The sequence below is a fragment of the Sus scrofa genome, chromosome 8 (assembly GCF_054392235.1).
Source record: "Sus scrofa isolate SSC_HxYL_T2T_F1_AM1 chromosome 8, Sscrofa_HxYL_maternal_Yorkshire_Landrace_v2.0, whole genome shotgun sequence".
NCBI classification, from domain to species: domain Eukaryota; kingdom Metazoa; phylum Chordata; class Mammalia; order Artiodactyla; family Suidae; genus Sus; species Sus scrofa.
Genome location: NC_139390.1, coordinates 16,628,901 through 16,656,494, shown reverse-complemented (window position 1 = coordinate 16,656,494; position 27,594 = coordinate 16,628,901). Strand labels below are relative to the sequence as shown.

The window sequence follows — 27,594 nt, the reverse complement described above, 5'->3', positions numbered from 1 at the left end:
AACAGTGGTTTAATCCAAGGTGATATAGTCTCCACAGTGACTTCTAAAATTGTATAGGGAGTTCCGTCGTGGCTCAGTGGTTAACGAATCCGACTAGGAACCATGAGGTTGCAGGTTTGATCCCTGGCCTTGTTCCGTGGGTTAAGGATCTGGCGTTGCCATGAGCTGTGGTGTAGGTTGCAGACGCGGCTTGGATACCGGATACCGCGTTGCTATGGCTGTGGTGTAGGCCGGCAGCTACAGCTCCGATTCGACTCCTAGTCTGGGAACCCCCATATGCCACGGGTGCGGCCCTAGAAAAGGCAAAAAGCCAAAAAAATAAAAATAAAAAAAAATTGTATAGGTACCAGCATTTACTTATGACCAGTTTCTTTCCCCAGAGCTCAGTATTCTTTTAGTTTGTTCTTGCAATGTTGATTCTGTAATCATTTGATAGTCTTAGGATACCATCAAAAAGGGACCAACTGAATGTCAGAAACGATATGAAATGGTTTTATTTTAAATTTACTTAATTTTGTTTTCACCTTGGACCCAGATAATTCAGTAATGGCTTTGTTGATGCTAAAATCAGAATGCTGGTTGAGGAATTTGTTTTCCCATTAGACTTTTTAAAATTAGGATTTCTATCACTTATAATTCTGGCACGTGAATATAGTGTATTTGCTTCCTGAGTCTTTGTTTCACTGTCTCTAGATCCTCCCCTGGAATTGCCGTCTTTCTATATGACTCCATCCCATCGTCAAGTTGTGTTTGAAGGAGACAGCCTTCCTTTCCAGTGCATGGCTTCATATATTGATCAAGACATGCAAGTGTTATGGTATCAGGATGGGCGCATAGTTGAAACTGATGAATCGCAAGGTATCTTTGTTGAAAAGAACATGATTCACAACTGCTCATTGATTGCAAGGTAAACATTTTCAGATGTGGAGTTGTCTCTGTGGATTTTGTTTGTCATCTCAGAATTGTAGTGTTGAGTTGGAATTTGAATGAATATTTTATCTTCTTGCATTTAAAAAGTGAATACCTGGCATTCCTTTTCCTGATTGTTACTTACCTTATAAAATTAAATAGCTGTCTTTTCCATCCAGTTTTAGAAGAAAAAAGTAAAGGATAAAAGGGAAACACTGTTAAAAAGTTGGAGATTTTCTGTTTAAAGTTTTAGGAGGAAAAGATAAACTTTTAGTGCCAAACTTAATTTCTAGCAAATTCCTGCTACTAAGAAGCTCAGAATTTCACTTTTAGGAATCACCTAATTTTCACTATCTTGTGATTAATGTTACATTAAGATACTTTGTGTGTTTACCCAACTGGTATAAAAGAATATAACACCTGTCTGTCAATCCCACGATTGGTGTGAGCACCAAAATAGTTAATTTGAATGAACTTAAAACACACACACAAAAACAGGATAGAAATATATATGATATTATTACTCACTGTGTTTTATTTTGGTAAAATCTTAATCCGTAGACATTGAAATTTCTCTTTCTTTATCTCTGCCTCTCTTTTTGTCTCTGTGTAGTTCTCCATGCCTTTTTTCTGTCTTTTTCTTTCTTTCCTTCTCACCAAATTATTAAAAATGGAACTCAGCTTGAATATTTAAGAACAGATCTGTAGTTTCTCAACTTTGCTTGGGCACATTAGGGTGATATTACAGCAAACTTACAGAAGCACCATGAAAAAATTACAGAGAAACTAAAAGTTCTCTGAGTTAAGACTTAGGTCTGGGAATTTGGGGGAGTCGAATATTCTGTTTTATAATTTCTCTTATTAGAAGCATATTTTCATTTATGTCTTTTAACACATCTAAGTAGGTATTCCTAAATCTTTGCCGTCTTATTCCAGTATCTGGGTCTGCTTAGGATCATCGTCCTAACTCCTTTTCTCATGAATCTGGTTATAGTTTTCTATTTGAAAAAATGTTGTTTATATGTCCGCTAATGGTGGCTTGCATCTTGGGCATTGTGAATGATTTGCTATAGAGGGGAAGTTGGCGAAGGTATGTATAGATCTGGCCAGATCTGGCCCGTGAATGCTTTTTTACAGTTTTAAATGGTTCCATTTCATATGGTCCTGTAACTACCTATATAATACTCTCAATGTTTCTTCTTGGTCAGCAAAGCCTAAAATATTTACTATTTCTGGCCTTCAAAGTAAAAATTCATTGACACTTGAATTTGGATTCTGTTGTATTCTTCTCAAGAGAGCTGATTTTTTGTGTCATTGAGCAGTTTGCTTGGTTAAACTCAAACTCCTAGATCTGGCTTTTCTGTAGTAGGCAGCTGCTGAACTCTGTTTGGTGTTTGCCCTTTCTGCATCTAAGTCAGGGGTCAGTTGGAAAGCAGGGTGGATTTTATATGCAAAAGTTTCAGTTTCTAGCCAGGCTCCTTTCTACTTCTGTCTTCTGATGTTTTCAGCCAGTAAGATAGTGAGTTTCTATTTGATTAGTGCCTGCCCTTGGGTAGAAGCCATTTAAAAAAAATTTCCTGGTTACTCCCTGGGGGCAATCTGTTCTTTTTTTTTATGATTTTTATTTTTTCCATTATAGTTGATGTACAGTGTTCTGTCAATTTCTACTGTACAACAGCAAAGTGACCCAGTCACTTCTTCCTAGTTCAGCTTCTCTTTGGTTTCTGCTTGCATAGATCACTCTCCATGTGTTCAGAGAGTTGACATTTTGTAGTTTGTCTACAGCTTATAATGTTTAATTGCAGTAAGGGTGGTTTGACAGGAGCTACTCTGCTATTACTACAAGCAGAGTTCCTTTATTAGGGGATAAAATTGTTAGGAAAGTTTTTTATATGCACTTTGCACTTAATATATTGAATTCCTATGAGGCGATTCTTTTGTTTTTGTCTTGTGTCTTTTTAGGGCCGCACCCGAGGTATTTGGAGGTTCCCAGGCTAGGAGTCTAGTCAGAGCTACAGCTGCTGGCCTGTGCCACAGCCACAGCAATGCGGGATCCGAGCTGTGTCTTCGACCTACACCACAGATCATGGCAACACCAGATCCTTAACCCACTGAGTGAGGCCGGGGATCGAACCTGCAACCTCATGGTTCCTAGTCAAATTTGTTTCCTTTGCACCACAAGGGGAACTCCCTATGAGAAGGTTCTAATGTTTACATTATTTTTACTGTGGTGATAATTTCAATAGTGTATACCTTTGTCAAAACTTAACCAAGTCATATGCTTTAAGCACTTTATTATTTGAGTGCACAATAATTGACATATAATACAACAGTAAAGCTTTAAAGATATAATAGAACCCTTTTCTGAATAAAAGAGCTTTAGTTTAGACTCTTAAATTTTGCCACTATAAAGTAGACTTACTTTGTAAATTCTATAAGTCGTTTAAATTAATCCAGATTTTTCTAGCATTACAAAAAAAATAATTCTAAGGATAGCAGCTTTGCCTACCTTTTTTTTTTAAATTTTTTTTTTTTGAGTAGGGTCACTTACTAAAGTGAAAATCTTTGGTATGAAGACTGCAAAATCCTTTATCAACAGAGTTAGCCGGGAATAGTAAAAATGTTGTAGAAGAAGGAAATATGTGGTTATTGGATTGGTTAACTTCGTATACCTTGTGATTTTTTCCATTGGTCTTATGTCATTGATCCTTCATTAGTAAGAACCAGAGGTGGTAGATTTCCTCGAAATTGCAATTGAAGCCACCTCTTTTCTCCCTAAATCTCCTAAATATACTGTGTTAAGGATTCCTGAAATGTTTATTCCAATAGTTGGTTTTAGACATTGAAGATATTGCTAAAAGTTATGTTAAAAAAAAGTTTGTAAAATATATTAGGACCGTTTTTCCCAGAGGGTATGCAGGCCACGGCTGTGAGTTTACAGAAGAGCTGTGGGTTATTTTAAGTGTTTGAGGAAGCATAATAGTGATACTTGACATTTGCCAGTACCACACAAGAGGCCAGCCCCAGGCAGTTAGGGTGTTGGAATTACGTTATGCTGCATCCCTTTTGCTGGTACCATACTTGAGGGTTAATGGGATTTTGACAATGATTGTGGCACAAAGCAAGTACTATGTGAAAACCATTTGGAGCAAGAATTGCGGACATCATAGTCTGGTCTGTATCTAATGTTTGATTAATTTGGAATGCCCAGTAGGCATACACAAACCATTAGGAAGTAGTTGTGTTTATTTTAGAATGAAAAAATTATTATTTTTTTCAATTGGCTACTAAGTTATTAGGACATAGAAACACAGCTTTGGTATTTCGTGTAGTCATTGGAACCACTCTGGGTATTTCTTTTAAGCTAGGGGCACTGTGAAAGTTAGTCAGTGAAGGTACCATGAACTAAGAAAGATTGAGGACATCTGCATTAGAGAATGCTTTTTATTGTCCAGAATTTGTGTACACTTCTTCCTAGTTCAGTAGAGTCATTTAAAGTGGAATGTTTGCCAGACTTTCTCGTTATTTAAATTAATGCCAAATTCTTCTGTGTCAAATATATACCTTGAATATATTTATCTCATTGTATTAGTTTGTTTACTAACTTAGTAAATATGATAAACATTTTCTGTGATTCAGAATCACAATGCCTCAAAGTTTTGTTTGAGCCTTTTTTGTTGTATAGCCATTAATGATTTAGGACACTGGAAAAAATGCATATTAACTTCAAGACATAATTTTGTAAGTTAATTAAAATGATACATGATTTATGCCTAATGATTTCTTATTTGTGTCTACATAAAAGCAAAGCATAGTAGATCATGTCTGGGGAATAAAGGTTAATTGAAGGTTCTGACATTTGCTCTTTAATTAATAGGCTTTATATTAGAGAATTATGACTTCATCTTGAAAGTTGAATTTTCAGGCAGCTGTTGAGAAATATAGTCATGTAGTAAGTTGAGGTAGACTTTTAAATGGAAAACTACTTTTGTTAAAGCATTAATTGGTAATTTACTAAAGCTCTTTAGGGATGTTTTGGGTTGTTTCTAGTGTGACGCTTTTCCACAAAATATTTCATCTTAAAAATTAATCACACATTTTATGATATGAATCTCCTTCCTGCTTGAATATTTTCCCTATAATCTGGAAAGGTAGCTCCAACTTGGAAACTTCTCCATTAGTTTTGCTGAAGAAAGTGCCATGATGTTTCTGCCTTGGTGCTTGGTTTCCCCTCCGCTTTGTGGCCTGTTTTCCCTTTCTTGGAGGGAGAAGTCTCCGTGACACTGCCCTTCATTCATTCTTCTGTATTTTAGGTCTCCCTTTACCTGCCTGTCTTGACTTAGCATGGAGGAGCTTAAATGGAAGGGTCGTTTTTATATTCATTTCTACCTAGCAAGTGCTTAGCCCTAAATGTCCCACTCAGATATGTTTGTTCGATGAATGATTGAAGCCCTTGTTGTCTCCCTTCTTGCCTAACCATGTTTTCTCTCTTTAAACTCTCTCTCCATACAGTGCCCTAACCATTTCTAATATTCAGGCCGGATCAACTGGAAATTGGGGCTGTCACGTCCAGACCAAACGCGGGAACAATACAAGGACCGTGGATATCGTAGTATTAGAAAGCTCTGCCCAGTACTGTCCTCCAGAGAGGGTGGTGAACAATAAGGGGGATTTCAGGTCAGTGACCTGCAGAATGCTTGGAAAGGGCTGATTGCCCCACATATCTCTTCTTCTTCTTTTTGTGTGTGTGTGTTTTGTCTCTTTAGGGCTACACCCTTAGCATATGGAGATTCCCAGGCTAGGGGTCCAGTCGGAGCTATAGCTGCCGGCCTACGCCACAGCCATAGCAATGCCAGATCCAAGCCACATCTGCAACCTACACCACAACTCACGGCTACACCGGATCCTCAACCCACTGAGCAAGGCCAGGATTGAACCGGCAGCCTCATGGTTCCTAGTCGGATTCATTTCCACTGCATCACACCGGGAACTCCACATATCTTTATTCTTTAAAGGCATAGACATATGTAATTGGTCTCCTATCTTGTGTAAGAACATTTGAGAAATGTATGCGTATTCACATATATATCCTTGTAGATCGAAGGACTACCCTTATGGAACAAGGATTTCAGAATCATTTATGGAGATAAAAAGTAAAAACAAGTGCCTGAACTTTATCTCAGATCTGTTGATTTATGAGTCTCTGAAGGTAGAGCCAGAAGTATACATTTTTATCAGGTGGTTTTGTTGTAAAAGTTAAAAACCATTACTTTCTGGAAACATCTTGGAAATTCTCCTAAAGTGGTGTGAAATTCGGATAGGCTCATGATGTTTCCTGTTTTTTTTGTGTTTTTTTGGGTGTGATCTTTGGAAGGTTTTGTAGTGCTAGTTCACTTTTAACCATGGACAGTTAAGTAGACATCCTAATTAGTAGAAACACATATCCAGTTTTCCTTCCTATTTGGTTCTTCTGGCAATTAAGTGAGAGGGATTTTGGGAAATGAAAGCTTTTGGGTGGCCTGAGAGAGAGTTGGAGAGCCATTGTTGTTGGACTCTGTTAAGATAAGCAGAATGAGTTAAATTATCACACTTTTTTTTTTTTTAAAAGAAAGTTTAGAGTTTGTAAGCGGTAACAACTTTTACTTAAGACCCTCCTTTCTTGCAAAGTTGCCTTAAGACATTCTCTTTAACTATGATTAAACTAAAATTCTTAGAATCTGTTTAAGATTTTAAGGATGAGTTTATAGATCTAAATGAAGGGAAATATGTAGCTCTTTAAAGCAGCATAAAGATTGTTGAATACACAGTTTACATTGTCTGTGATTGGTCTTGCTGCCTTGTGATTGTAAGCCTGTTTTTTTTTTTTTTTTTTTTCTTCTTCTTTTTTTGGCTTTATAGGGCCGCTCCCAAGGCATATGGAGATTCCCAGACTAGGGGTCGAATCGGAACTGTAGCTACTGGCCTACGCCACAGCCATAGCAACACCAGCTCCAAGCCACATCTGTGACTACACCACAGCTCTCAGCAATGTTGCATCCTTGACCCACTGAGCGAGGTCCGGGATTCTAGTCAGATTCCTTTCTGCTGAGGCATGATGGGAACTCCTGTAAGCCTGATTTTTAAGGATAAGAAAAACACCCTTTGGTGTTAATCTTTCAATAGCAAAGTAAAAAAGCAATAACGTCTTTAGCTCAACTAGTTCTTCATTGATTTTTTAAAAATTGTCTTTCGTCCTACTGTGGCCCTTTTAAAACTCTCCTTGACATGAGTGTATGGAAATTGTAATTTATTATGGCCAATGGATAAGTCTTTTATGTGGATTAACTGTTAATCTATAATATTTATATCGTGTACTTTAAAGTGAAAGATAACATTGTTAGTTTTGTTATACTTGATATATTTATTAATCATGTTTTCTGCTTATGTGGGGTTTTCTATTTTTATTCACAGTTTTGGAGTGTTTTCCATTTTTAGAAACAGAAGAAGAATCTAATTATTTAACTGAGTAATGAATTATTTATCTTTTGACACCCCTTAGGATATTATACGGTTAAACTTCCACTGCATTAATAAGATTTAGTGTTGCTTGATCTATTTATATGGTTTTTGATATGGTATTATATTTTGGTGTGGCTGATGTTATAATTTAGCAGTTCATGTGTTATGAGTCAGCCTTAACTTTTCTAAAAAATATTCATTATCATTCCCAGTTTTGGAGAAATTGAGCTCTGTATAACAAAGATTTCTCCCAATCCAATTAGTGCTGACCCATGCCAGCAGGTTGTTGTAGTCACTTGCAGAGTTGACTATACAGTATGTCTGGCCTTCACTCAGATAAATTCTTGGACGTCTTCAAGACTATTCCAAGTGCAGAAATTTGCTAAAAGGACTCACAAGATTCAGCATATAGCTGTAGACACAGCCAAGCTGTAGTGATGGCGTGACCACATCTGGATAATAAAAGAAAAAGGCAGATGGGATCTGGAGAGATCCATGTGTGGGACCCTTGATTATCTCTCCCTCCCACGAGGCTCACACAGAGCCTACTTCTTCAGCCTTGAAAAGGCAGCAACCTCTATGCAGTGTTTCTGCCCAGGGAAGCCCACTGGAGACTCAGCACTCGGAGTTCTGATTGGGAGCTGGTCATGTAGGCATCCTCGTTTGAAAGCTTCAGACGCCCAGGAAGAAAGCAGGTGTTCAGCAAGAACCATAATGCTTGTCTGAACCATCGAGGTCACTACAGTGAATCCCTCTTACCAGTCAACTGTCATGGGAACATTCTAGGTCCCAGATTCCTAGATGCCACTGAAGGGCCAGCATTGCAAGCGGGCTTTTCTAACGATAGCAGTCTCAGATCTGCTGTGGTAATGACTCTTTCTGCACATATACTAACTCTACTTCTGTGAATGACAAATTCTATTTATATTGGGCAAGATTCTGACCTTATTTACCTAATGGTTATATTGGCCAACAATATAGTAACAGCAATTAGAAAGAAATGTAAAAACATTCATTGCACCATTTTTTTAAACCTCATTAAGATGCAATATGCCTGTCTGTTCATAATTATAGTTTAGGAAAATATTCTATTATGGTATTAAAACATGCTTGACTGATAGCTTAAAAAATGGTTTAGTCTATTTTAACTTTTTTAAAGAGTAATTTTGGTCTTTATTATCAAAGGAGTTTGTTCTCCTTGATTTTTTTCTGATTCTGAGTGACATGTTCTAATCCTTGACCTTCCTTTGCTGTTGCTTGTATCAGCGTAGGTTTTTTCCTATGCTTTGTGTCTTGTCTCTCTAGATGGCCCAGAACGCTGGCGGGCATCACTGCCTACCTGCAGTGCGCTCGGAACAACCATGGCAGTGGGATCTATCCCGGAAACACACAGGATGAAAGAAAGGCTTGGCGCAGATGTGACAGAGGTGGCTTTTGGGCCGATGATGATTATTCTCGCTGCCAGTATGCAAACGATGTCACCAGAGTTCTTTATATGTTTAATCAGGTAACTAGAAGGTCTTCAGATTTGCTGAGGTTGCTACCAAAATGTGGTAGTCACACCAAATAAGATTGTTTTAAATACTAGTAAAGGTTTGGTGTTTATATTTCAGCTGATCACGTCTTTGGGATCAGACTTGCTCTTTTCAACCAGTATTCAAGGCCCTCTGGCATCACTTTTTATTTTTAATTAAAGTGTAGTTGATTTGCAGTGTTGTGCCAATTTTTGCTACACAGCCAAGTGACGCAGTCACACATATACACACATTCTTTTTCTCATATCACCCCTGTTGTGTTCTATCCCAAGAGATTGGACACAATTCCCTGTGCTATACAGCAGGACCTCATTCTAAGCATAATAGTTTGCATCCATTAACCCCAAACGCCCAGTCATCCTACTCCCTCTCCCCACCCCCCTGGCAACCGTACCTCTGTTCTCTGTCTGTGAGTCCATTTCTGTTCCATAGATAGGTTCATTTTGTGCCATGTTTTAGATTCCATGTATACGTGACCTCACATGGTATTTGTCTTTCTCTTTCTGACCGACTTAGTATGAGAATCTCTAGTTGCATCCTGGCATCACCCTTCCTTTGCAGTCACTGCCTGACTTTATGCCTTTGTTTGAGGACCATCATCATCTGTATCCCCAGGCAGAATCCTAGCCACCCTTCAAGTGTACCTGGGAAGCCACCTCTTGAGTTCCCTTCCCTTTTCACAAGTGATCCCTTGTTGTACTGTTCATAAGCTTTTTCTTATCTCTGCTTCTATGTGTCTTTTTTTAAAAACCATGGCAGATTAGAAGCAGCTGGCAGGTGGTTTCTGTGTTACACATTTTCTTATGCTCTTTTGCTCCTGAGATTCAATTTTTGTAGTGGTTGGTGCCGAGTCGTGTTTAAGTCAGTAAATAAACAAATGTAAAACTTTACCGGCAGCGCATGGGAATATAGATAAGTGCTAAATAAGTGGTTCATCCCCTGTGGGGCAGGAGTTCCAGGGGAGGTATTGATCCCTCCCGGCTGGAATTCTCAGGGAAGGCATTACGAGGCGATTGGAATTGAGTATGTATAGAATTTGGATAGGTAGAGAGAAAGAGATGGTGCAGCCTGTTTCCCTGATGTGTTTTCATGTATTGTTTTATTTCATTCTAGGTTTTAAAAAAAATTCCTTCAGGCTAAAATTCCAATAGAATTTCAGTTTTCTTAGTTTTAGAAAAGCATTTTAAAGAAGTCATAGTGAGTAAATAATAGAGTTTGAATTGATTGCCATGTTTTCATTTACAAAGGTAAAATGTCAAAATTTTGTTCATTATTTCACTAAGAGTTTCTTTTTGGCTTTTTAACATAGATGCCCCTCAATCTGACCAATGCTGTGGCTACTGCCCGACAATTGTTGGCTTACACTGTGGAAGCTGCCAATTTTTCTGACAAGATGGATGTTATATTTGTGGCTGAAATGATAGAAAAATTTGGAAGATTTACCAAAGAGGAGAAGTCAAAAGAGGTATTTTCTGGTTCAAATTGGTAGCATGCAGCATGTCAGCAACTGGCCATGTGACAGGGTTGAATCTGTATTTTATTCTATTTTATTCTGTTATATTTTATATATATATATGTATGTATGTATGTATTATGTATGTATTTTAAAGTCTGGTTGATGTTTGCTGTCTTTGAACTAAATATACCTTTTAATTTCTAAGATTGTGGTGGAGAAACCAAGGCTCCATTTGTTACAGTGACTTGTTGGGAGGAGTAGAGGTGAACTGTCAGTTCTTGGAAAGAAAAGAAGACCCCCTAAGAGCAGAGCCAGCAGCCACCTGCATCCACATTGTGGGCTAGCCCGGCTGCTGAGCTTGGGCTGCCCAGGCGGGATCTCTCTTCTCTGCACCATCATGTCTTTACCCTTCTTAATGAGCGTTTTAGCTACCCCCATCTTGTGTTAAGTTGCCTAATTGATTTTAGAATGTCCTAGAGAAATGAAGGACTATTTTAGGAACTTAAAAAAAGGTCCCAAATGATTGGAATGCACAAGTTATGAAAACTTAGTGACTTTGAAAAGGGGCCACATTAAAACTCTGATATACCTGTCAACATGCTGTCCTTTCCGGGAAAACGTTGACAGCCACAGTTTTCAGAGCGTTTGAGCAGCAGGTAATTGTTCTAAATAAGTTTTTAGATGTGGATCAACGTTCTTTAAGTTTCAATCTAGGCGAGATCTTTATTTACGGTTTCTCTCGTGATGATATCACTTACATAAAAATGAATTTTAGAGGTAGAAGAAACCAAGCCTAGATCATAAACTGAAGCCCAAAGTAAATGAAATGATTTCCCTAAGGTTGTGCAGCTAGGTTAGTGCAGGGCTGAAAAAGAACCCAAGAACCTTGGCTGTTTAATCCAGAAGTTTTCTTCTGTATCACATTTACTTTCTGAAACAGTGTTGCCCTGTTGTGGTATTTCAGAAGGACTCAGTATGCCACTGTGGGGAAAAGACTGACTAAACAAAGTCTAATATACTTTTTCATGTGGGGCATCTAAGATTCATTAATGTGCTAAAATGTCAATAGTACAAGGAGTTCCCATTATGACTTGGGTTAAGAACCTGACTAGTATCTGTGAGGGTGCTAGTTTTGATCCCTGGCCTCACTCGGTGCTTTAAAGAGCTGGCGTTGCAGCAAACTGCAGAGCATGTTGCAGGTGCAGCTTGGATCAGGTATTGTCGTGGCGGTGGTGTAGGTGGCAGCTGCAGCTCCCATTCAACCTTGAGCCTGGGAGCAGCCATATGCCACAAGTGCAGCCCAAAAAAGAAAAAAAAATAGATAAATTTTTAAAAAGGTAAATAACATTCCTTGTTTCCCTAAATCTTTTATCTATGGAACTTTTTTGGAGTATAACATCTGTTCATATCTTGTATTTTGGTGGTAAGTTTCGAAACTGCAGCCCTAGTACCTTAGATACTTTATTCGATATGAGGTAGCTGTTAAAATAAAGGAAATAGTTTTATGTATATAAATGTGATTCAGGTCAGCTGACCACTTGATGGTGATGTAGCATTTCAGTGTTGTCATCTGAACTTCAGACCAGGGTTTCCTCACGAACTGTTCTTCTGCTTGCTTGCCACAGCCGGCTTCCCATGGCATAATTTTCTAGCACTGGAGGAGCCTTATGAATTCTGGCCCTGTGGTAATACTGCCCTCCTTCGTTGATTATGATCACAGATTAGCTGCCCGCATGATTAGAAGTCATTCATGGAAGGTGGACATTTCAGGTCACTAGAATAATTGGAATGACGTTTGGAATGTGGACATTGAAAAGGCTTTTGCCATCATGGGATCCGTGTTTATTCCCATGCTAATGTGAGAGACTTCAGCTCACCGCCGGACTTGGGAAAAGCAATATGGTGCTCTGAGGTGTGTGCAATTCAGTGTGTTTGCACTGTGTGAAATCAGTGGTCTGCCACTTTGGTATATTCGTAGGAAGAAGCGTCTTGAGGACTGGAAGTAGACATGGTTTCGTGAGTTGTTAATCATGGGCCCTCTATTTTTGTTGTTGTTGTTGTTGTTGTTGTGCTATTTCTTGGGCTGCTCCCACGGCATATGGAGGTTCCCAGGCTAGGGGTTGAATCGGAGCTGTAGCCACCGGCCTACGCCAGAGCCACAGCAACACGGGATCCGAGCCGCGTCTGCAACCTACACCACAGCTCACGGCAACGCCGGATCCTTAACCCACTGAGCAAGGGCAGGGACCGAACCCGCAACCTCATGGTTCCTAGTCGGATTCGTTAACCACTTCGCCACGACGGGAACTCCGGGCCCTCTATTTTTAAAATAGGGATGCTCCTTGGCCTGTTTAACTTGCAAAGTTTTCAGTGTGCAAGTGAGAAAATGCAGGTGAAGCTATCTTGCATAATCATTGCAAAGTTCAGATATCCTTTTTACAGGGTAAGGAAATGTAGCATTCTTATGATCTCAGAAGCTAAGAAAGAGGTCCTTAAAAAAAAAGTCGCTAGGCTGCTTTAGTAACTTTTCTAAAAACTTAGTTTCAAGATTGAGATTGCTGTCATATTCACTGGCTGACACAGGCGGTAAATACTTATCTTTGGGAATAATTAAAAGTGACATATTAAGTATAAATAGAATAAACAGGAAAACAGGATTGAACAATTGAGATGTAAGTGTAATATTTATTACTTAGATGCTGTAACAGACATCTGGTTCTTTGGACACTTGAACTCCATGTCATAGCTTTTACTATTTATTATTATGGCAAGAAGTTTTGAGGTTTAAGGGCTTCATTTTAAGTTAATTACCACTGCATAAAATTATGTTAATATATCCTAAAATGCGTATAGCTTAATTGGACAAATAATTAAGTGGATTTGTGTTATGTCTCAAACGTTATTCTGCTATGGATTTTTTTCTAGTTTAGCTAAAACTAAAATAACCTGCGATTGAATCTAGCCCACACCAGGTGGTTCCCTGTTGTCTTAGGGTGGCTGCTGAAAGGTATCAAACTACCAGATCTCAATGATGTGCTTACTAGGGTCTTTTAAAGAGTGGAAGGTGGTCTGTCAGGCAGTGTTGGTTCCATATTTAAAAGAGTGATTTCTCTTACAAAAACAAACATACCCATTTCAGAAGAGGAGAACGTAGAAAGATTAAAGTTGGTTATGTGTTACTCTAATTTTTAAATATGTGACCGAGACATGCACCTTAATGCTAGCTTACTACATTTTTATGTACAGATTTTTAAAAATGTAAAGTTCTTTCATTTATTCATTTTAAAATGTAATTACTTCTATGTTGATGGTTATGTTTCTTTTTTAGAGGGAGAGTTGTGGATCAAGCCATTTTCTTGAGAGGCTTCAGGGAGGGGTTAGAGGGCTGGGAGGAACAATGAGATCCAACATCCTTCTCCCAGCCGGGATCTTCCCAGGTTCAGCATTGTTGAAAAGCGTGTTTCTTCTTCTTCTTTTTTTTTTTTTTTTTTTCCCCTTCCTTTTCTGTTTAGCAGCATGTGGAATTTCTTGGGCCAGGGATCTAACCGGTGCCACAGCAGCAGCCCAAGCAGTGACAATGCTGGATCCTTAACCCACTGAGCCACAAGGGAACACCATGTGTTTCTTTTTTATTTTTGGCATTTAAATTTTTTTTTTTTCTTCCTTGATCTTGCTTGTCAGACTTCCCTGTGTTGTGAAGCTTTTCAAAGACTCAGCTTCTGGCTTTTTGATCCTTCTTAGAACATTCCCAGACCTGAGTGCATCATGATCGCTTGGAAAGTTGGTTCAACACAGATTGGGGAGCCCCACCTCCTGAGCTTCTGAGTCAGACTGTGGGGGATCTGAGAATGTGCATTTCTACTAAATTCCAGGTGATGCTGGGCAAGGTGTCTTTGGCACAGGCTTTGAGAACCACTGTAATATCTTTGTTTTCTGTTCTTATCTGGCTTTGTAAAAAATTCTCTTTGGGTTTAACGTGTTAAGAATTTTTCAGAAACATTTTTAAATTGGAAAATTCCAAAGGCATAGGAGAAGTAATGTCGTTATTAATACTTTTGTTAATTCCCTTCATCAAGCTTGAGCAATTTTCAGTATTTACCAACATGCATATATATTTTTGTCTTCTTTTTAGGGCCGCACCTGTGGCACATGGAAGTTCCCAGGCTAGGGGTCAAATTGGAGCTACAGCCGCAGGCCTACACCACAGCCACAGCAACATGGGATCCAAGCCATCTCTGCGACTTGCAGCAACAAATCCTTCACCCACTGAGTGAGATTTGAATTCCAGGAATTGAAGCCATGTACTAGTTGGGTTCGTTAACCACTGAGCCACGACAGGAACTCCTACCAATCTTGTTTCGTCTGCCCACTTACTTACTTTTTATTTCTGTGCCTCCTTCCTTCTCTTTTTGTGTCTCTGTCTTGCTCTCCATGTCTTTCTGGCTTTCTTTTTTTTTTTTTTGCCATTTCTTGGGCCGCTCCCGCGGCATATGGAGGTTCCCAGGCTAGGGGTTGAATCGGAGCTGTAGCTGCCAGCCTACGCCAGAGCCACAGCAACGCGGGATCCGAGCCGCGTCTGCAACCTACACCACAGCTCACGGCAACGCCGGATCGTTTAACCCACTGAGCAAGGGCAGGGATCGAACCCGCAACCTCATGGTTCCTAGTCGGATTCGTTAACCACTGCGCCACGATGGGAACTCCTGGCTTTCTTTTTCAATGCTGGAACTTTTAATAGCAGATTTTAGATGTCCTGTTTTTTTTAGCCATAGTTTTTTTTTTAATTACAAGAAAATTTAAAATACAACCATGGTACTGTTATTATATCACCCAAATGTGCTTGAAGTCCTTAATATCATAAAATACCTAGTCCATGGTCTTTTCTTGATTATGTGTTTTGTCTTTTTTTTTTTTTTTGAATGTGAACCGTGTGCCTGCTTTCCTTATAAAATTCATGCACCTAATTTTGTAGTTGGATGCGTGGGGTTTTCTAAACAGTTATGTCACTAGTAGCAGCTGGTTTGTTTGGTCCTATATAAAATACATCCTTTTCTTAGTTTTTCAGTTTTTTCCTGGTGGTACATTGTTGAGGCCCTCCAGAGCAGGGTTGATTGAGGCTGCTGATAAAGGGATCTTAATGAGGTCGTCTAAGCTGTCATTATGCCTTGGATATGTATGTGCTTCTGCTGAGTGTGGACGGGCAACATCAGGCTAGAGGGGTCACTTTGAAGTTAGTTCTCAGCTTGAGGTTTTTCAGATGACAAATAATGTGAACTCTGCTCTCCGTCCTGTGTGGAGGTTGACTTGTATTGACAAATTGTCAGGGAAGAGGTTTTTTCACCTCCTGTCTCATGCCAAGGTCAGGATAGGCAAGTTTCAAGTTTCCTTGAACTTCCCTTCCTTTCTCGGGAGGCTGATTTAATGCTGATTTGCCTTGGAGATGTCCCCTCTGGGTTATTAGCTATCCATGGTGCTCTTCTCCCGTTAGACCTGGGGTGGCGGGGCCTCGGCTCTGCCTGGAGGTCAAAACACAGTCCGTGGTCAGCTGAGTTCAGCCTCAGATTCGTGGTTATTTTGCTTTTGGTTTTTGGTGGAGCTTTATTTTCTGACTGATCAGTGGTGCATTTAAAAGGTAACTTCTTTCTTTTAGCATATTTTACTTTTATCAGGAAAATTGTCCAAAGTACTTAGTCTTCCATACTTCCAGAAAAGAAGATGCCACATACGTTTTTGTAATCAGAGCAAAACCAAAATCTGTTTCCATTGGGAGAATTGGAGGGACTTTATAAGTTAAGCTTTTCCATTTGTTGTGAAGGTCTGGCTGAGGGTGTCATCCATTATATTTTGCCTCTCTTGAATAGTGTTCCTCACATGTTTTAAGAACTTTTTACAAAAGTGACTTTGTTTACCTGGAGGAAATTTTCTCCTGTTAACAATTGTAAAATTATCTTTATTGCCTTGGCTAGAAACATCAAGAATCAAATCTCCCCCAATCTCAGCAGCTGTGCCATTGATGGGTAATTTTAACTTGACTATGTCTCTGTTTCTTAAGTCTTTTTTTTCCACTCTTCATTAACGTTTTAATTAAAAAAGTTATCTTTTTAATTTTGTTAGGCTAGCTCAAATCCTGTCTGTAAAGAAATAGAGAAGAAATGCAGCATTTACTCCATGCAACATTATTTTCATCTTTTCCTGTCTTCCCACCCATTCCCTACTATCATCCTCTTTACTTCTGTACCACAGTGACAGCGGAGCTTTCGTCTTTGCTAAAGTCCTCAGGACCGTCACAGTTAGAACTCTCACTGGACACTGACGACTTTACAAGCTGCTGAGATGTATGCATTGGGATGCCCATGCCCTCAGGACGCTAAGGCTGGTTAACAATGACATAAATACACTCTTAAAGCTTGACTTGCACAACAGAGCAGCTCCTTCCTTAAAAGTAATCAGGGCAATATAAGTACATACCTTGAGATAGGTATGATCTCAATATTATACTTACCATGTAATTAGGGGAAATCATGAAGACTCATTGAACTTCAGTGATATCAGCTGCTGTTATTTTGGACTACATCAGTTCTGAAATTCCCAATTCCATCTGGCTGTCCTAGACAGCTGCCCACGGTGTTGGCTTGCTGGTACACGTGTCTGTAATTCTTGCTTTTCTGCTTGGTAGAATTGCTGAGGGTGTCTCTCACTGATTTGTGCTTGAGAACATGCATGTGGGGAGGGGCCTCGATCTCCTGGCTTTTCTCAAAAACCGCATGAGTTGCTTAATGAAGATATTTGCCTTTTTTTTTTTTTTTTTTTTTAGTATCACTGAGGTTTTATTGACGCGATTTGATTTATTTTTTGTTATTATTTTTTTAATAGTTATTTCCCCAATACAATTTTTTTTTCCTGCTGTACAGCATGGCGACCCAGTTAAAACATGTATACATCCTATTTTCTCACATTATCATGCTCCATCATAAGCGACTAGATTTAGTTCCCAGTGCTACACAGCAGGATCTCATTGCTAATCCACTCCAAAGGCAATAGTTTGCATCTATTAACCCCAAGCTCCCAATCCATCCCACTCCCTCTCCCTTCCCCCTAGGCAACCACAAGTCTATTCTCCAAGTCCATGATTTTCTTTTCTGTGGAAAGGTTCATTTGTGCCATATGTTAGATTCCAGATACATGATATCATGTGGTATTTGTCTTTCTCTTTCTGACTTACTTCACTCAGTATGAGAGTCTCTGGTTTCATTCATGTTGCTGCAAATGGCATTATTTCATTCTTTTTAATGGCTGAGTAGTATTCCATTGTGTGTGTGTGTGTGTGTGTGTGTATGTATATATGTATATATGTATATATATATGTATATATGTATGTATATATGTGTATATATATATACATATATACCACATCTTTCTAATCCAATCATCTGTTGATGGACATTTGGGTTGTTTCCATGTCTTGCTATTGTGAATAGAGCTGCAGTGAACATGTGGGTGCATGCGTCTTTTTTAAGGAAGGTTTTGTCAGGATATATGCCCAAGAGTGGGATTCCTGGGTCATATGGTAGTTCTATGTATAGATTTCTAAGGTAGCTCCATACTGTTCCCCATAGTGGTTATACCAGCTTCCATTCCCAGCAACAGTGCGGGAGGGTTCCCTTTTCTCCACACTGCCTCCAGCATTTGTTATTTGTGGACTTATTAATGATGGCCATTCTGACTGGTGTGAAGTGGTAATCAAATTTTTTTTTTTTAATTTACTACAAATTAAGATATTCCATGTACTTCTCATAGAGTTCTTGGTCTCAGTTTTCGGATGGGCAAACTAAGTCTTGGAGAGACCAAGTAATTTGCTGTGGGCATTTAACTTGTAAGGGATGGTTGAAATCTTAACCCGGGAATGTTTCATTCCAAGGCACGTGATTGTTCTATCTGCAGTGTTACATTGTACTCCTGTTATATCACAATTAAATGTCATGGTTTTGTTTAGGTATCATCCTGTGTGTGTTGTGAACTAACATCAGGCATTCATGAAATTTACAGATGCTTTTGATCTAATTTTGCCCAGGATTCCAAAGATAAATACCAAAACAAACACGAAATATTCTGTCTCTTGAAGTTCCCATCATGGCACAGTGGTTAACGAATCCAACTAGGAACCATGAGGTCGCGGGTTCCATCCCTGGCCTTGCTCAGTGGGTTAAGGATCTGGCGTTGCCATGAGCTGTGGTGTAGCTCGCAGACACGGCTCGGATCCCACATTGCTGTGGCTCTGCTGTAGGCTGGTGGCAATAGCTCTGATTAGACCTCTAGCCTGGGAACCTCTATGTGCTGCAGGAGCGGCCCCAGTAAAGGCAAAAAGATGGAAAAAAAAAATTCTGTTTTTTAAAACAGATGGCATTTAATGACTTCATTGTTCTTAGTGTGGCCTTTTCATTTCTTTACCCCTTATCTTGGATAAAGTGCATTCACAGTGTTCATTTGATCCTCATCACTTGAGGTGACAGGTGGAGGAGCAGGTATATGATTCCTTCTGACCCTTTTGTGGCTGGCGTGCACTTCAGGGAATGCGGTCAAAGAGAAATACTGTGCTTCCTAATGCTAATTGTGTTATTAAAAAATATTTGTGTGCCAGATTTTAGGAATATTTCTTTTTCGGGGGGCTGGGGAGGGAGCTGCTCCCATGGCATATGGAAGTTCCCGGGCCAGGGATCAAATCTAAGCCATAGCTGTGATCTCTGCCACAGCTGCAGCAACACTGGATCCTTAACCCATTGGGCCCAGGGATTGAACCTGTGCCTTTGCAGAGACAATACTGGATCCTTAACTGTGCCACATTGGGAGCTCCCGGGAATACTTCTTTAATCCAGTGTAATTTTTCATGAACTATTATCCTTTTTTGTGTCCTTTTTTGCCACTATGAGGGATTTAGAACTACTTCCATAACCAAGCTACAGAAATGTAGGGCATTTCGTGATTACATGCTCTTGGGAATATTTTGGCAACAAATCCCTTTTCTTAGTTCTTATCCATTTATAGTGAAATAATGAGAAAATAGCTTGTTCTCAGCTAAGGCAATCACTCTCGTTAGCTCTATACCTTCTTAGAGAGATTTCTTTATAATTATTAACACACATTAAATTCCATTACTGGCATTATCTAGTGACCCATAGCTGCAGTTCTTTGATCAAAAAATAAACAGGTTTTCACTAGAGATGATGTATCATTCAGGGCTCATGTTGGATCTTTATACTGTCTGTACATGTAAAATATTTAAAGAAATGATGAAACTTGTAAGTGTGCTAATTCTTAAACATAAATATTAGAGTTGCCTTGGAGGAGAATCGGTATTTTCCTGTATTTTATCTTTAGGTTTTTGCAACCAGTGGTCATTTCTTTTCTGTTAGCTGTAGAGAATGTCTTAACTGTGTAAAAGATCATCTCTTTTGCCTGTTTATTTTTATATACAAATTTGAGATACCAGTAGGTAAGAGACAACAACATAGGCAAGTTATCCCAGCTATTCTGAGTTCCCATTAAGAGGTGGCGGTTATCATTCCCGTTGGTGTATAAATGCTGATTGACAAATTCATGAGTCACTCCCTGTCTTCATAACTCCAGAAATAAGGGTTTCTGTTAAAATGAAATTTACCGTTGTGTAAAGTAGCATAATGTCTTTTCTGTCAAAGGAAATCTTGGTTACTCCATTTTGCTCTGGTTTCAGCTAAAACGCCTTCCTGCAACACCGCCCCCCCTTCTCCCAGTAACAATTTGTTTCAAATTAGCCAGTGGAGGGAATGTGCGCCCTGACTTGACCAATGGGAAGGGGGCAGGTAGTCACCGGCCTTAGGGATAAATAGGGAGGGTCTTTTCTTCTTTGCACTTGCTTTTTGAGCACCCACGCCCTTCTGCAGAAGTAAAGAGCCTTGTCGAGATCTCTGTGTTCATGTGTCTCATTTTCCTACCCTGACAATCTGAGCCATCTCCCCAACACCCTTGCATCTATTTTTAGAATATGTTCTAGGATACTGATGTTTTAATGAACTGTGTCCAATGAACAGACTCTGGATTCTACAAAGTTTGACTGTAGGCGCTTCCTGATTCTTGATCAGGCAAGTTCATGTCTCAGGTTTGGGTGAAATGCCTCTTGAGAATATGTGAGTCCATTAAAGTAGGGTGTTGGGATTAAATTCCATTACTGCCTGTCATCTATTGCTCTGCTTATTCATTGCAGATATCACAACCTAGTCACTTTTAAAAATATATATTTGCTTCTTATGTATTTTCTTGGCTAGATATAAACTCCCAAATAGACCTTCCGTGTTTCTTTCACTGCTGTGTCTTTCATTGCTTGGTCCTCAGTAAATATTTATTTAGTCAGTGAGTGAATGGATATTGTGAAGCTATTGGCTTTTATAGAAGGAGTTACACTCACGAATAAGGGTATGAATATAAATAGGACATTGTGCTGTCCCTGCCCCCAAGATGTTTACATTGGAATTAAAATAAGGGCAGAATTGTGACACAGGAAGGTATGGGTGGTAGGATGGCAGTTAACTGTATTTTAATTGGACGAGGCTACGAGGCTTTACAGAGGATGAGGTAGTTTGCTGGATGTGTTGGTCCCGCTTATATGTGAATATTTAGACTTGAAAAATGTACCTCTATTAACACTTCTTCTAGAGCCCTTCATCCTCAAAGAGAGGCTTATTTGGGGATTGGAATGGGGGGGAAAAGAGCAATAAAATAATGGAAACTGTGTTTTGAGTATCTGCCATGTGCCAGGCATAGTTTCAGGAACCTTATAGTTGTTAGTGGAACCGCAGCTTCACAACATTCAGAAAAGACTGGGCGCCTGTTACCCTCAATGAACAGATAAAGGAAGGACAGGAGGCCAGCCCTGCCAGCCGTCAGGATGTGCAGCTCTGTTCTGGCCCTGGTCCTTACTGCAGTTTGCTGCCCTCCGTGGCTCCAGGGGTGGGATCTGGTGGATTTCCGCGGGCTCGTCTTCTTCCTGGACTGAACCGCAGGCGGAATGGACTGAACTTCTTCCAAACCCACCTCCGCCCTCGTAATTACACATCCTGTAAAGAGATTGGGGGCAGAACAGGGCTGAAAAGCTCAGCTGGGATCTTCTGGGATGATCAAAAGACAGCTGCTGAAATGGCCTTGGCTTTGGGGCTTTTGATGCTTACTCCTCGGTTAGAGGGCCTGCCAGCCTGTAAATCCTCCTATGCGAGCTCTGGAATGTGTGTGTTCTTTCAGCTGTAGCTCTCCCTCTCATGAACATTTTTGCTCAGTAGCAACCCCCCCTGAACATTTTGCTCAGTAGCAGACCCCTAAGGTGTGTCTCCTTAGCCTGGACTGTGGAATGCACTTCTCTGATAAGGGACATACAAAGTCACCATCACCCCCATCCATCCAGCTGACGTTTCACTGATGTTGCCTGGCAGATGTTTGCATCTGTACGTTTTGTACTCAGCTGATGAAAAGAATTCAGTAAATGAAATAAATAAAACAAGCAGTGAAAAAGTGAGCACTTCCTAGGACTCACTTAATCCCATGGCATTGGGTCTTAAGGATTCCTTGAGTTGGGAGGAAGGGAAGAAGTAGCTTATTCAAGTGAGAGGGAACCACATGCACACATGGTGATAGCCTAGCTCACTGGGGGGGATTCAGAGTCGTCAGACATGCCTGGAGTTTTGAACATGACAGGATACTTAAGAGCGAGTCAGTGTGTATTTCTTAATAGTAGTAAGTAACACACAAAATAAAGTGTTTATGGCATTTTTCCACACAGAGTTGTGATCTTTCTGTTCTGGGAATCATGTGATGTCTTTTCCTTCCCCTTGATTAATGTAATTGCCTCCCCCCCCATCAGTTTGATACTGCATGTCAGTCTTTCTTTTCACTGATGATCTGGTGGCTACGTAAGTATACTGCTTTGAGCTGAATGTTAACAAGTGGTCATAATTGACTGTGCTTTTCTTTCTTTCTTTTTTAAAAATTTTTTTTTTTTTTTGCTTTTTAGGGCCATACCCATGGCATATGGAGGTTCCCAGGATAGGGGTCAAATCAGAGCTGTAGCTGCCAGCCTATGCCACAGCAACAGCAACGTCAGATCCAAGCTGCATCTGCTACCTACACCACAGCTCAGGACAACGCCGGATCTTTAACCCACTGAAGCGAGGTCAGGGATTGAACCTGCATCCTCATGGGTGCTAGTCAGATTCGTTTTCGCTGAGCCATGATGAGAACTCTGACTGTGCTTTTCATATCTGGAGTGTGTTATCGATTGATGGATTGTCTGGCTGCCCCCACAGCATGTAGAAGTTCCTGGGCCAGGAGTTGAACCTGCATCGCAGTGGTGACAACGAGTCACAGCAGTGACAGTGCTGAATCCTTAAGCACTAGGCCACCAGGGAGCTCCTGGAGGTGTTCGAATGAGAAACAAGTGTCTGTTGGGTTTTCATGTGAAAATTTAGACTGAAGGCCAATCTTGGTGTCTCATTAGGATTTTGATGACACAAAGCCAACTGCATTGGCTTTAAAGATCTTCCCTTTTCTCTCCTGCATCCCTGCTAGCTGGGCGATGTGATGGTCGACATTGCAAGTAACATCATGTTGGCTGATGAGCGTGTCCTGGGGCTGGCGCAGAGGGAAGCTAAAGCCTGCAGTAGAATTGTTCAGTGTCTACAGCGCATCGCCACGTACCGACTAGCAAACGGAGCTCATGTGTACTCAACAGTAAGTGTAACATTATCCCAAGTCTCATTGAAAGCAACTCTAACTCAAAAAGCGATAGGTCTCTTCCCCTTTATGGGGTGAGTATTTTGTTACTACTGATGATTATAGAGTTTCCTGATCTCAAACATTTTCAAAGGCAATTTTGCTTTTGAATAGTCTGTTTTCTTGGAAACTGGAAAACACTAATTTGTAATTTGAATAGTTACCACCATCTAATCCTCTGAAACTTTCTACAACACAAATAAGAACACTCTAGAATTGTCATCCTGTCACATACCCACAGTCTGTCCTAGCAGCTCTTCTCTTCTGGGCCCTGAAGGATGCTGTGATATGGTGCTGATTTGCTTGCCCAGATTTCAGTTTCAAAAGAGAACTGGGATTCTCCCCAACCCTTGGAAACCTCTTGGCATTTTTCTGTCAATACCCCTCTTGGGACACTGAGTTATATGAATTTATCAGTGACTCAGTTAAATAGTATTACAGTTTATTTGTGCTAAATTTAACTGCTCTAAATTTCTTGGTGTACTGCTTACTTGTTTTGTTCTAAGATGTGGTAGGGAGTTCCCGTTGTAGCGCAGCAGAAATGAATCCGACTAATATCCATGAGGATGCAGGTTTGATCCCTGGCTTTGCTTATTAGTAGGCTAGGGATCCGGGGTTCCTGTGAGCTGTGGTGTAGGTTGCAGATGTGGCTCGGATCTGGCGTGGCTGTGGCTGTGGCATAGCCTGGCAGTTGTAGCTTCGATTTGACTCCTAGCCTGGGAATCTCTATATGCTGTAGGTGTGGCCCTAAAAAGCAAAATAAAATATGATAAATATGATAGATAATGCTTTACTTTTTTAGTAGTCATATTCTGATCTGGCCCATGATTTGCATTTCCTCCCTATTTTAGTGGCTTCGTATGTTCTTCTCTGATTTTATACAATTCACGATGACTGTCTTTCCATTCACCAGTGGGACTTTTTTTTTTCGTCTTTTGTCTTTTTAGGGCCACCCCCACGACATATGGATGTTCCCAGGCTAGGGGTCTAGTAGGAGCTGTTGCTGCCGGCCTATGCCACAGTCACCGCAGCGCAGGATCCGAGCCGTGTTTGCAACCTATACCACAGCTCACGGCAACACCATCAGTGGGACTTTTTGATGAGACTGTTTTATTGTTTCTTTTGCTCAATTTTTAAGGGTTACTTTCCTGAATAATAAAAGGGAAGCCTAGCATGGCTTCTCTCTGGACAGCATTGTTCAGGGTAGTTGCTTTCTCAGATGCATGACTTTACTGGAAGCAAGCTGGCTAGTTTTAGGATCCCACCTGGTCCTCTCAGGTCATTTAGATCCATCTCAATCCAGTGCTTCAGCCTTGCCTGTTACTTACGACAAAGAACCTGCTTGGTTCTTCTGAGAACCCAAGGTTATAATAGAAGGCTTGGTAGGTATTTGGATACCACTTCAAAGTTATCAAAAAGTTTCTGGGAAATAATACATCTACTTATAATACATCCAGCTTTTAAGGGCACCTCAAAATGGCAGTTTTCTTTCAACTGAAAGGCTTCACACATTTGTTATAATTATGTGTCTTTGATGAATAAAACATTTCAAATGTAATTTGTTAAGTATAATTGAATTTCATAAGATTTTTCACAATGTCTGTGGGGCAGAAGCTGATGCAGAGATTCCCTAGTCTGAACATTTTTGAGTCCCACCATTTATTGTCTACCATACCTGTGGTACTTGGAAAGGTCTACCTTTTGCTCTTTGAGCATGTTTATTTTCCCAATGGACTTGAGACATGTTGCATGAAAGCCCTACATTAAAAAAAAAGAAATTTAAAAGAAGAATTTGTCCATTTATGGTGCTGGCAGTGGTGCCTTGCCTGTAGCGTAGGCATAGAATTAATCACCTTCCAAAGAAAGGAAGGAGATGCTGTCTCATCCTCAGAATTGAAGGCAGATCCTGTCATCTTGCTGGATGTGAACGAGACTGGTTGGCCTGTCACTTCTCGTATCCTCCTTGTTCTGGTTCTGACAGATGGGAGTGATGTGGGCCTTGTGGCTGTTCGTATCAACAGGCCAAAGGTTTTGGTGGACCCCAAGTTCAGTGTCATGCTTGCATCCCTAAAAATTGTTGGGGCAGCTGCCATCTTTTTCAGGTGATTTTTTTGACCTAATTTATTTTTAAAATCTTTCGTTTATTACCATTTGCACAAGCATCTCCCTTCCTTTTCTGAATAAACAGCTTTAGAGTGAGTTTGTACAAAGGTTTTTTTTATTGATGAAACTTAATGGTAAGAGACTTCATGTCCCCATGAAAGATAAAAGTAAATATGGGATGAAGTGTTCAATGAGCAGCCTTTTTAAGTGTGTTTCCCAAACCCTAATACGTTTCTTGTATTATGATCAGTAAGGGGGTCCATCAACTTCTCTAGCTGTTTGTTTTTTTGGTGTTTTTTTTTTTTTTTTTAATAAGACACTTTCATTTTTAGCTTATAGTTTCTAACAAAGTACTCTTCAAATTCTTTTATTTGACATCTCATTTACATCTGATCCTCCATTCTTTGTGGCATACCCTTTTCCTCTTCATGGGTGTCTGTTTTAGGACATCTTTTGTTTCCAGCATCTTTTCTTTCTGCCAGTTATTCTATACAGTGTCTTGGTTTAGTAATTACCTGAGCTTTCTTTTCTAGCCTATGTATAGTGTTTTGTGTTTGAAACTCTTTGAAAGTGCTTTTTTCCCCACATATTATAAATCTTTCATAACTCCTGTTTGATTGACTTTTGAAGTATTCACCCAATATTGCTCTGGAAGCTTATGTCATCAAGGCTACTGGCTTCACCGGGATGACATGTACCGTGTTCCAGAAAGTGGCAGCCGCTGACCGCACAGGCCTTTCTGACTATGGGAGGCGGGATCCAGATGGAAACCTGGATAAACAGCTGAGCTTTAAGTGCAACGTTTCAAATACGTTTTCAAGCCTGGCATTGAAGGTATGTCGCATTCTGTAATCATTTGAGACTTTATGGTTAGACTGGAATACAGTCGACCCTCTGTATCTGCAGATTATGCATCAGCAGATTCAACCATCTGTAGATTGACAATATTCAGTAAAAAAAAAAAAAAATCCTGGAAAAATGACAAAATGCCAAGCTTAGATTTGCTGTGCACTGGCAACTATTTACATGGCATTTGCATTGTATTAGGTACTATAAGTAATCTAGAGATGATTTAAACTAAGTATACAGGGGGGTGTGCCTGTGTTACATGCAAATACTATGCCGTGTTATGTAAGAGACTTGAGCATCCATAGATTTGGTGTCTGATGGGATCCTGGACAGTCCTCTGTGGACATAGATGATGATGATACTCAAAATTTTTGCTTTGCAAAAATATCCTTATTGGAGATCCCATTGTGGCTCAGCTCTGTGAGGATGCAGGTTCAATCCCTGGCCTTGCTTAGTAGGTTAAGGATCCAGCATTGCTACAAGCTGTGGTGTAGGTCACCGATGCAGCTCGGATCCAGAACGGCTGTGGCTGTGGTAAAGGCCACAGCTGTAGCTCCAATTCATCTCCTAGCCCAAGAACTTCCATATGCTATGGGTGCGGCTGTAAAAAACAAAACACAAAAAATAAAAAATAAAACAAAAACACCTTATTAAGTTATTCAAAGCGAGGAGAGTATTCATATTGTCTTTGCTATTGTTTTGAAAGAAATTCAGGCCAAGAAGCGACACATCATGACTTTCACGGGCCTGGGCATGATTGCCTTCTGGACCTTTTTCTCCATGTGAATATATCAAAATTATGTTTTATGACTACAGTAGTAAAAAGATGAATGTATTAATATTACGCATTAAAGTATTTTCTTTGCTTTAAAGTTCGTTTTTATGCTGCTGATTTTAAAGGCATGAAAACATTTTTGTAGACCTCCTAAAAGTATTGTATGCCCTTGGCTCTGTGCCTCCTGGGCCTAATGAGAAAATCCAGGCATTTAATCAGGCCAGCTGTATATTAAGATTTTTCACACAGAAGTACAAACATGTGATTTGTTTGTGAACAATTTGTGAACAAACATGTGTCGCAAATTGTGTTTTATTGCAGCAAGCAAAATTAAAAGCACTTTTATTGCTTTTTAAAATTGGGGGTTTAGGGCTGTTTCATTAAACTACCTTGAAGCAAATGGTGGAAGTACAATTACAGCACCTAACGGAACCACGTTTTTCCTTTGAGCTCTGTGTGGCCACGTGTAATTGTGTGCTCTGATGTTTTTAATTACACAGTACTTTCTTTGTTTCTGGTTTGTCCCTGAATTATATCATAAGTGATATTCCAGTCATTTTAATGCCTGCATAATAATCAATCAAATAGGTGTTTGGTGTCCTGGTACATTTGGTGCTCAATAAATACTGAATGAGGAGTTCCCGTCGTGGCGCAGTGGAAACAAATCTGACTAGGAA

General features: G+C 39.9%; 1 protein-coding gene and 1 long non-coding RNA gene across 10 annotated transcripts in view; one reads left to right on the top strand and one right to left on the bottom strand.

Annotated features, from left to right (window-relative positions):
• ADGRA3 (adhesion G protein-coupled receptor A3) overlaps nucleotides 1–27,594 on the top strand; it is a 121,359-nt gene that overhangs the window by 61,000 nt on the left and 32,765 nt on the right. For all 9 annotated transcript variants that reach the window (XM_084971640.1, XM_084971636.1, XM_084971642.1 and 6 more), the window contains 6 exons: nucleotides 694–907; nucleotides 5,422–5,586; nucleotides 8,713–8,914; nucleotides 10,252–10,407; nucleotides 22,987–23,148; nucleotides 25,924–26,127. In XM_084971640.1, the coding sequence (XP_084827766.1) occupies nucleotides 694–907; nucleotides 5,422–5,586; nucleotides 8,713–8,914; nucleotides 10,252–10,407; nucleotides 22,987–23,148; nucleotides 25,924–26,127 (1,103 nt within the window). The remainder of the gene's footprint in view (nucleotides 1–693; nucleotides 908–5,421; nucleotides 5,587–8,712; nucleotides 8,915–10,251; nucleotides 10,408–22,986; nucleotides 23,149–25,923; nucleotides 26,128–27,594) is intronic.
• On the bottom strand, nucleotides 417–26,261 carry LOC146400343 (uncharacterized). The gene is made up of 3 exons (XR_014812240.1): nucleotides 22,583–26,261; nucleotides 21,839–22,057; nucleotides 417–437 (listed from the first exon to the last, which is right to left on the bottom strand). It is a non-coding gene; the product is annotated as an uncharacterized LOC146400343 (long non-coding RNA).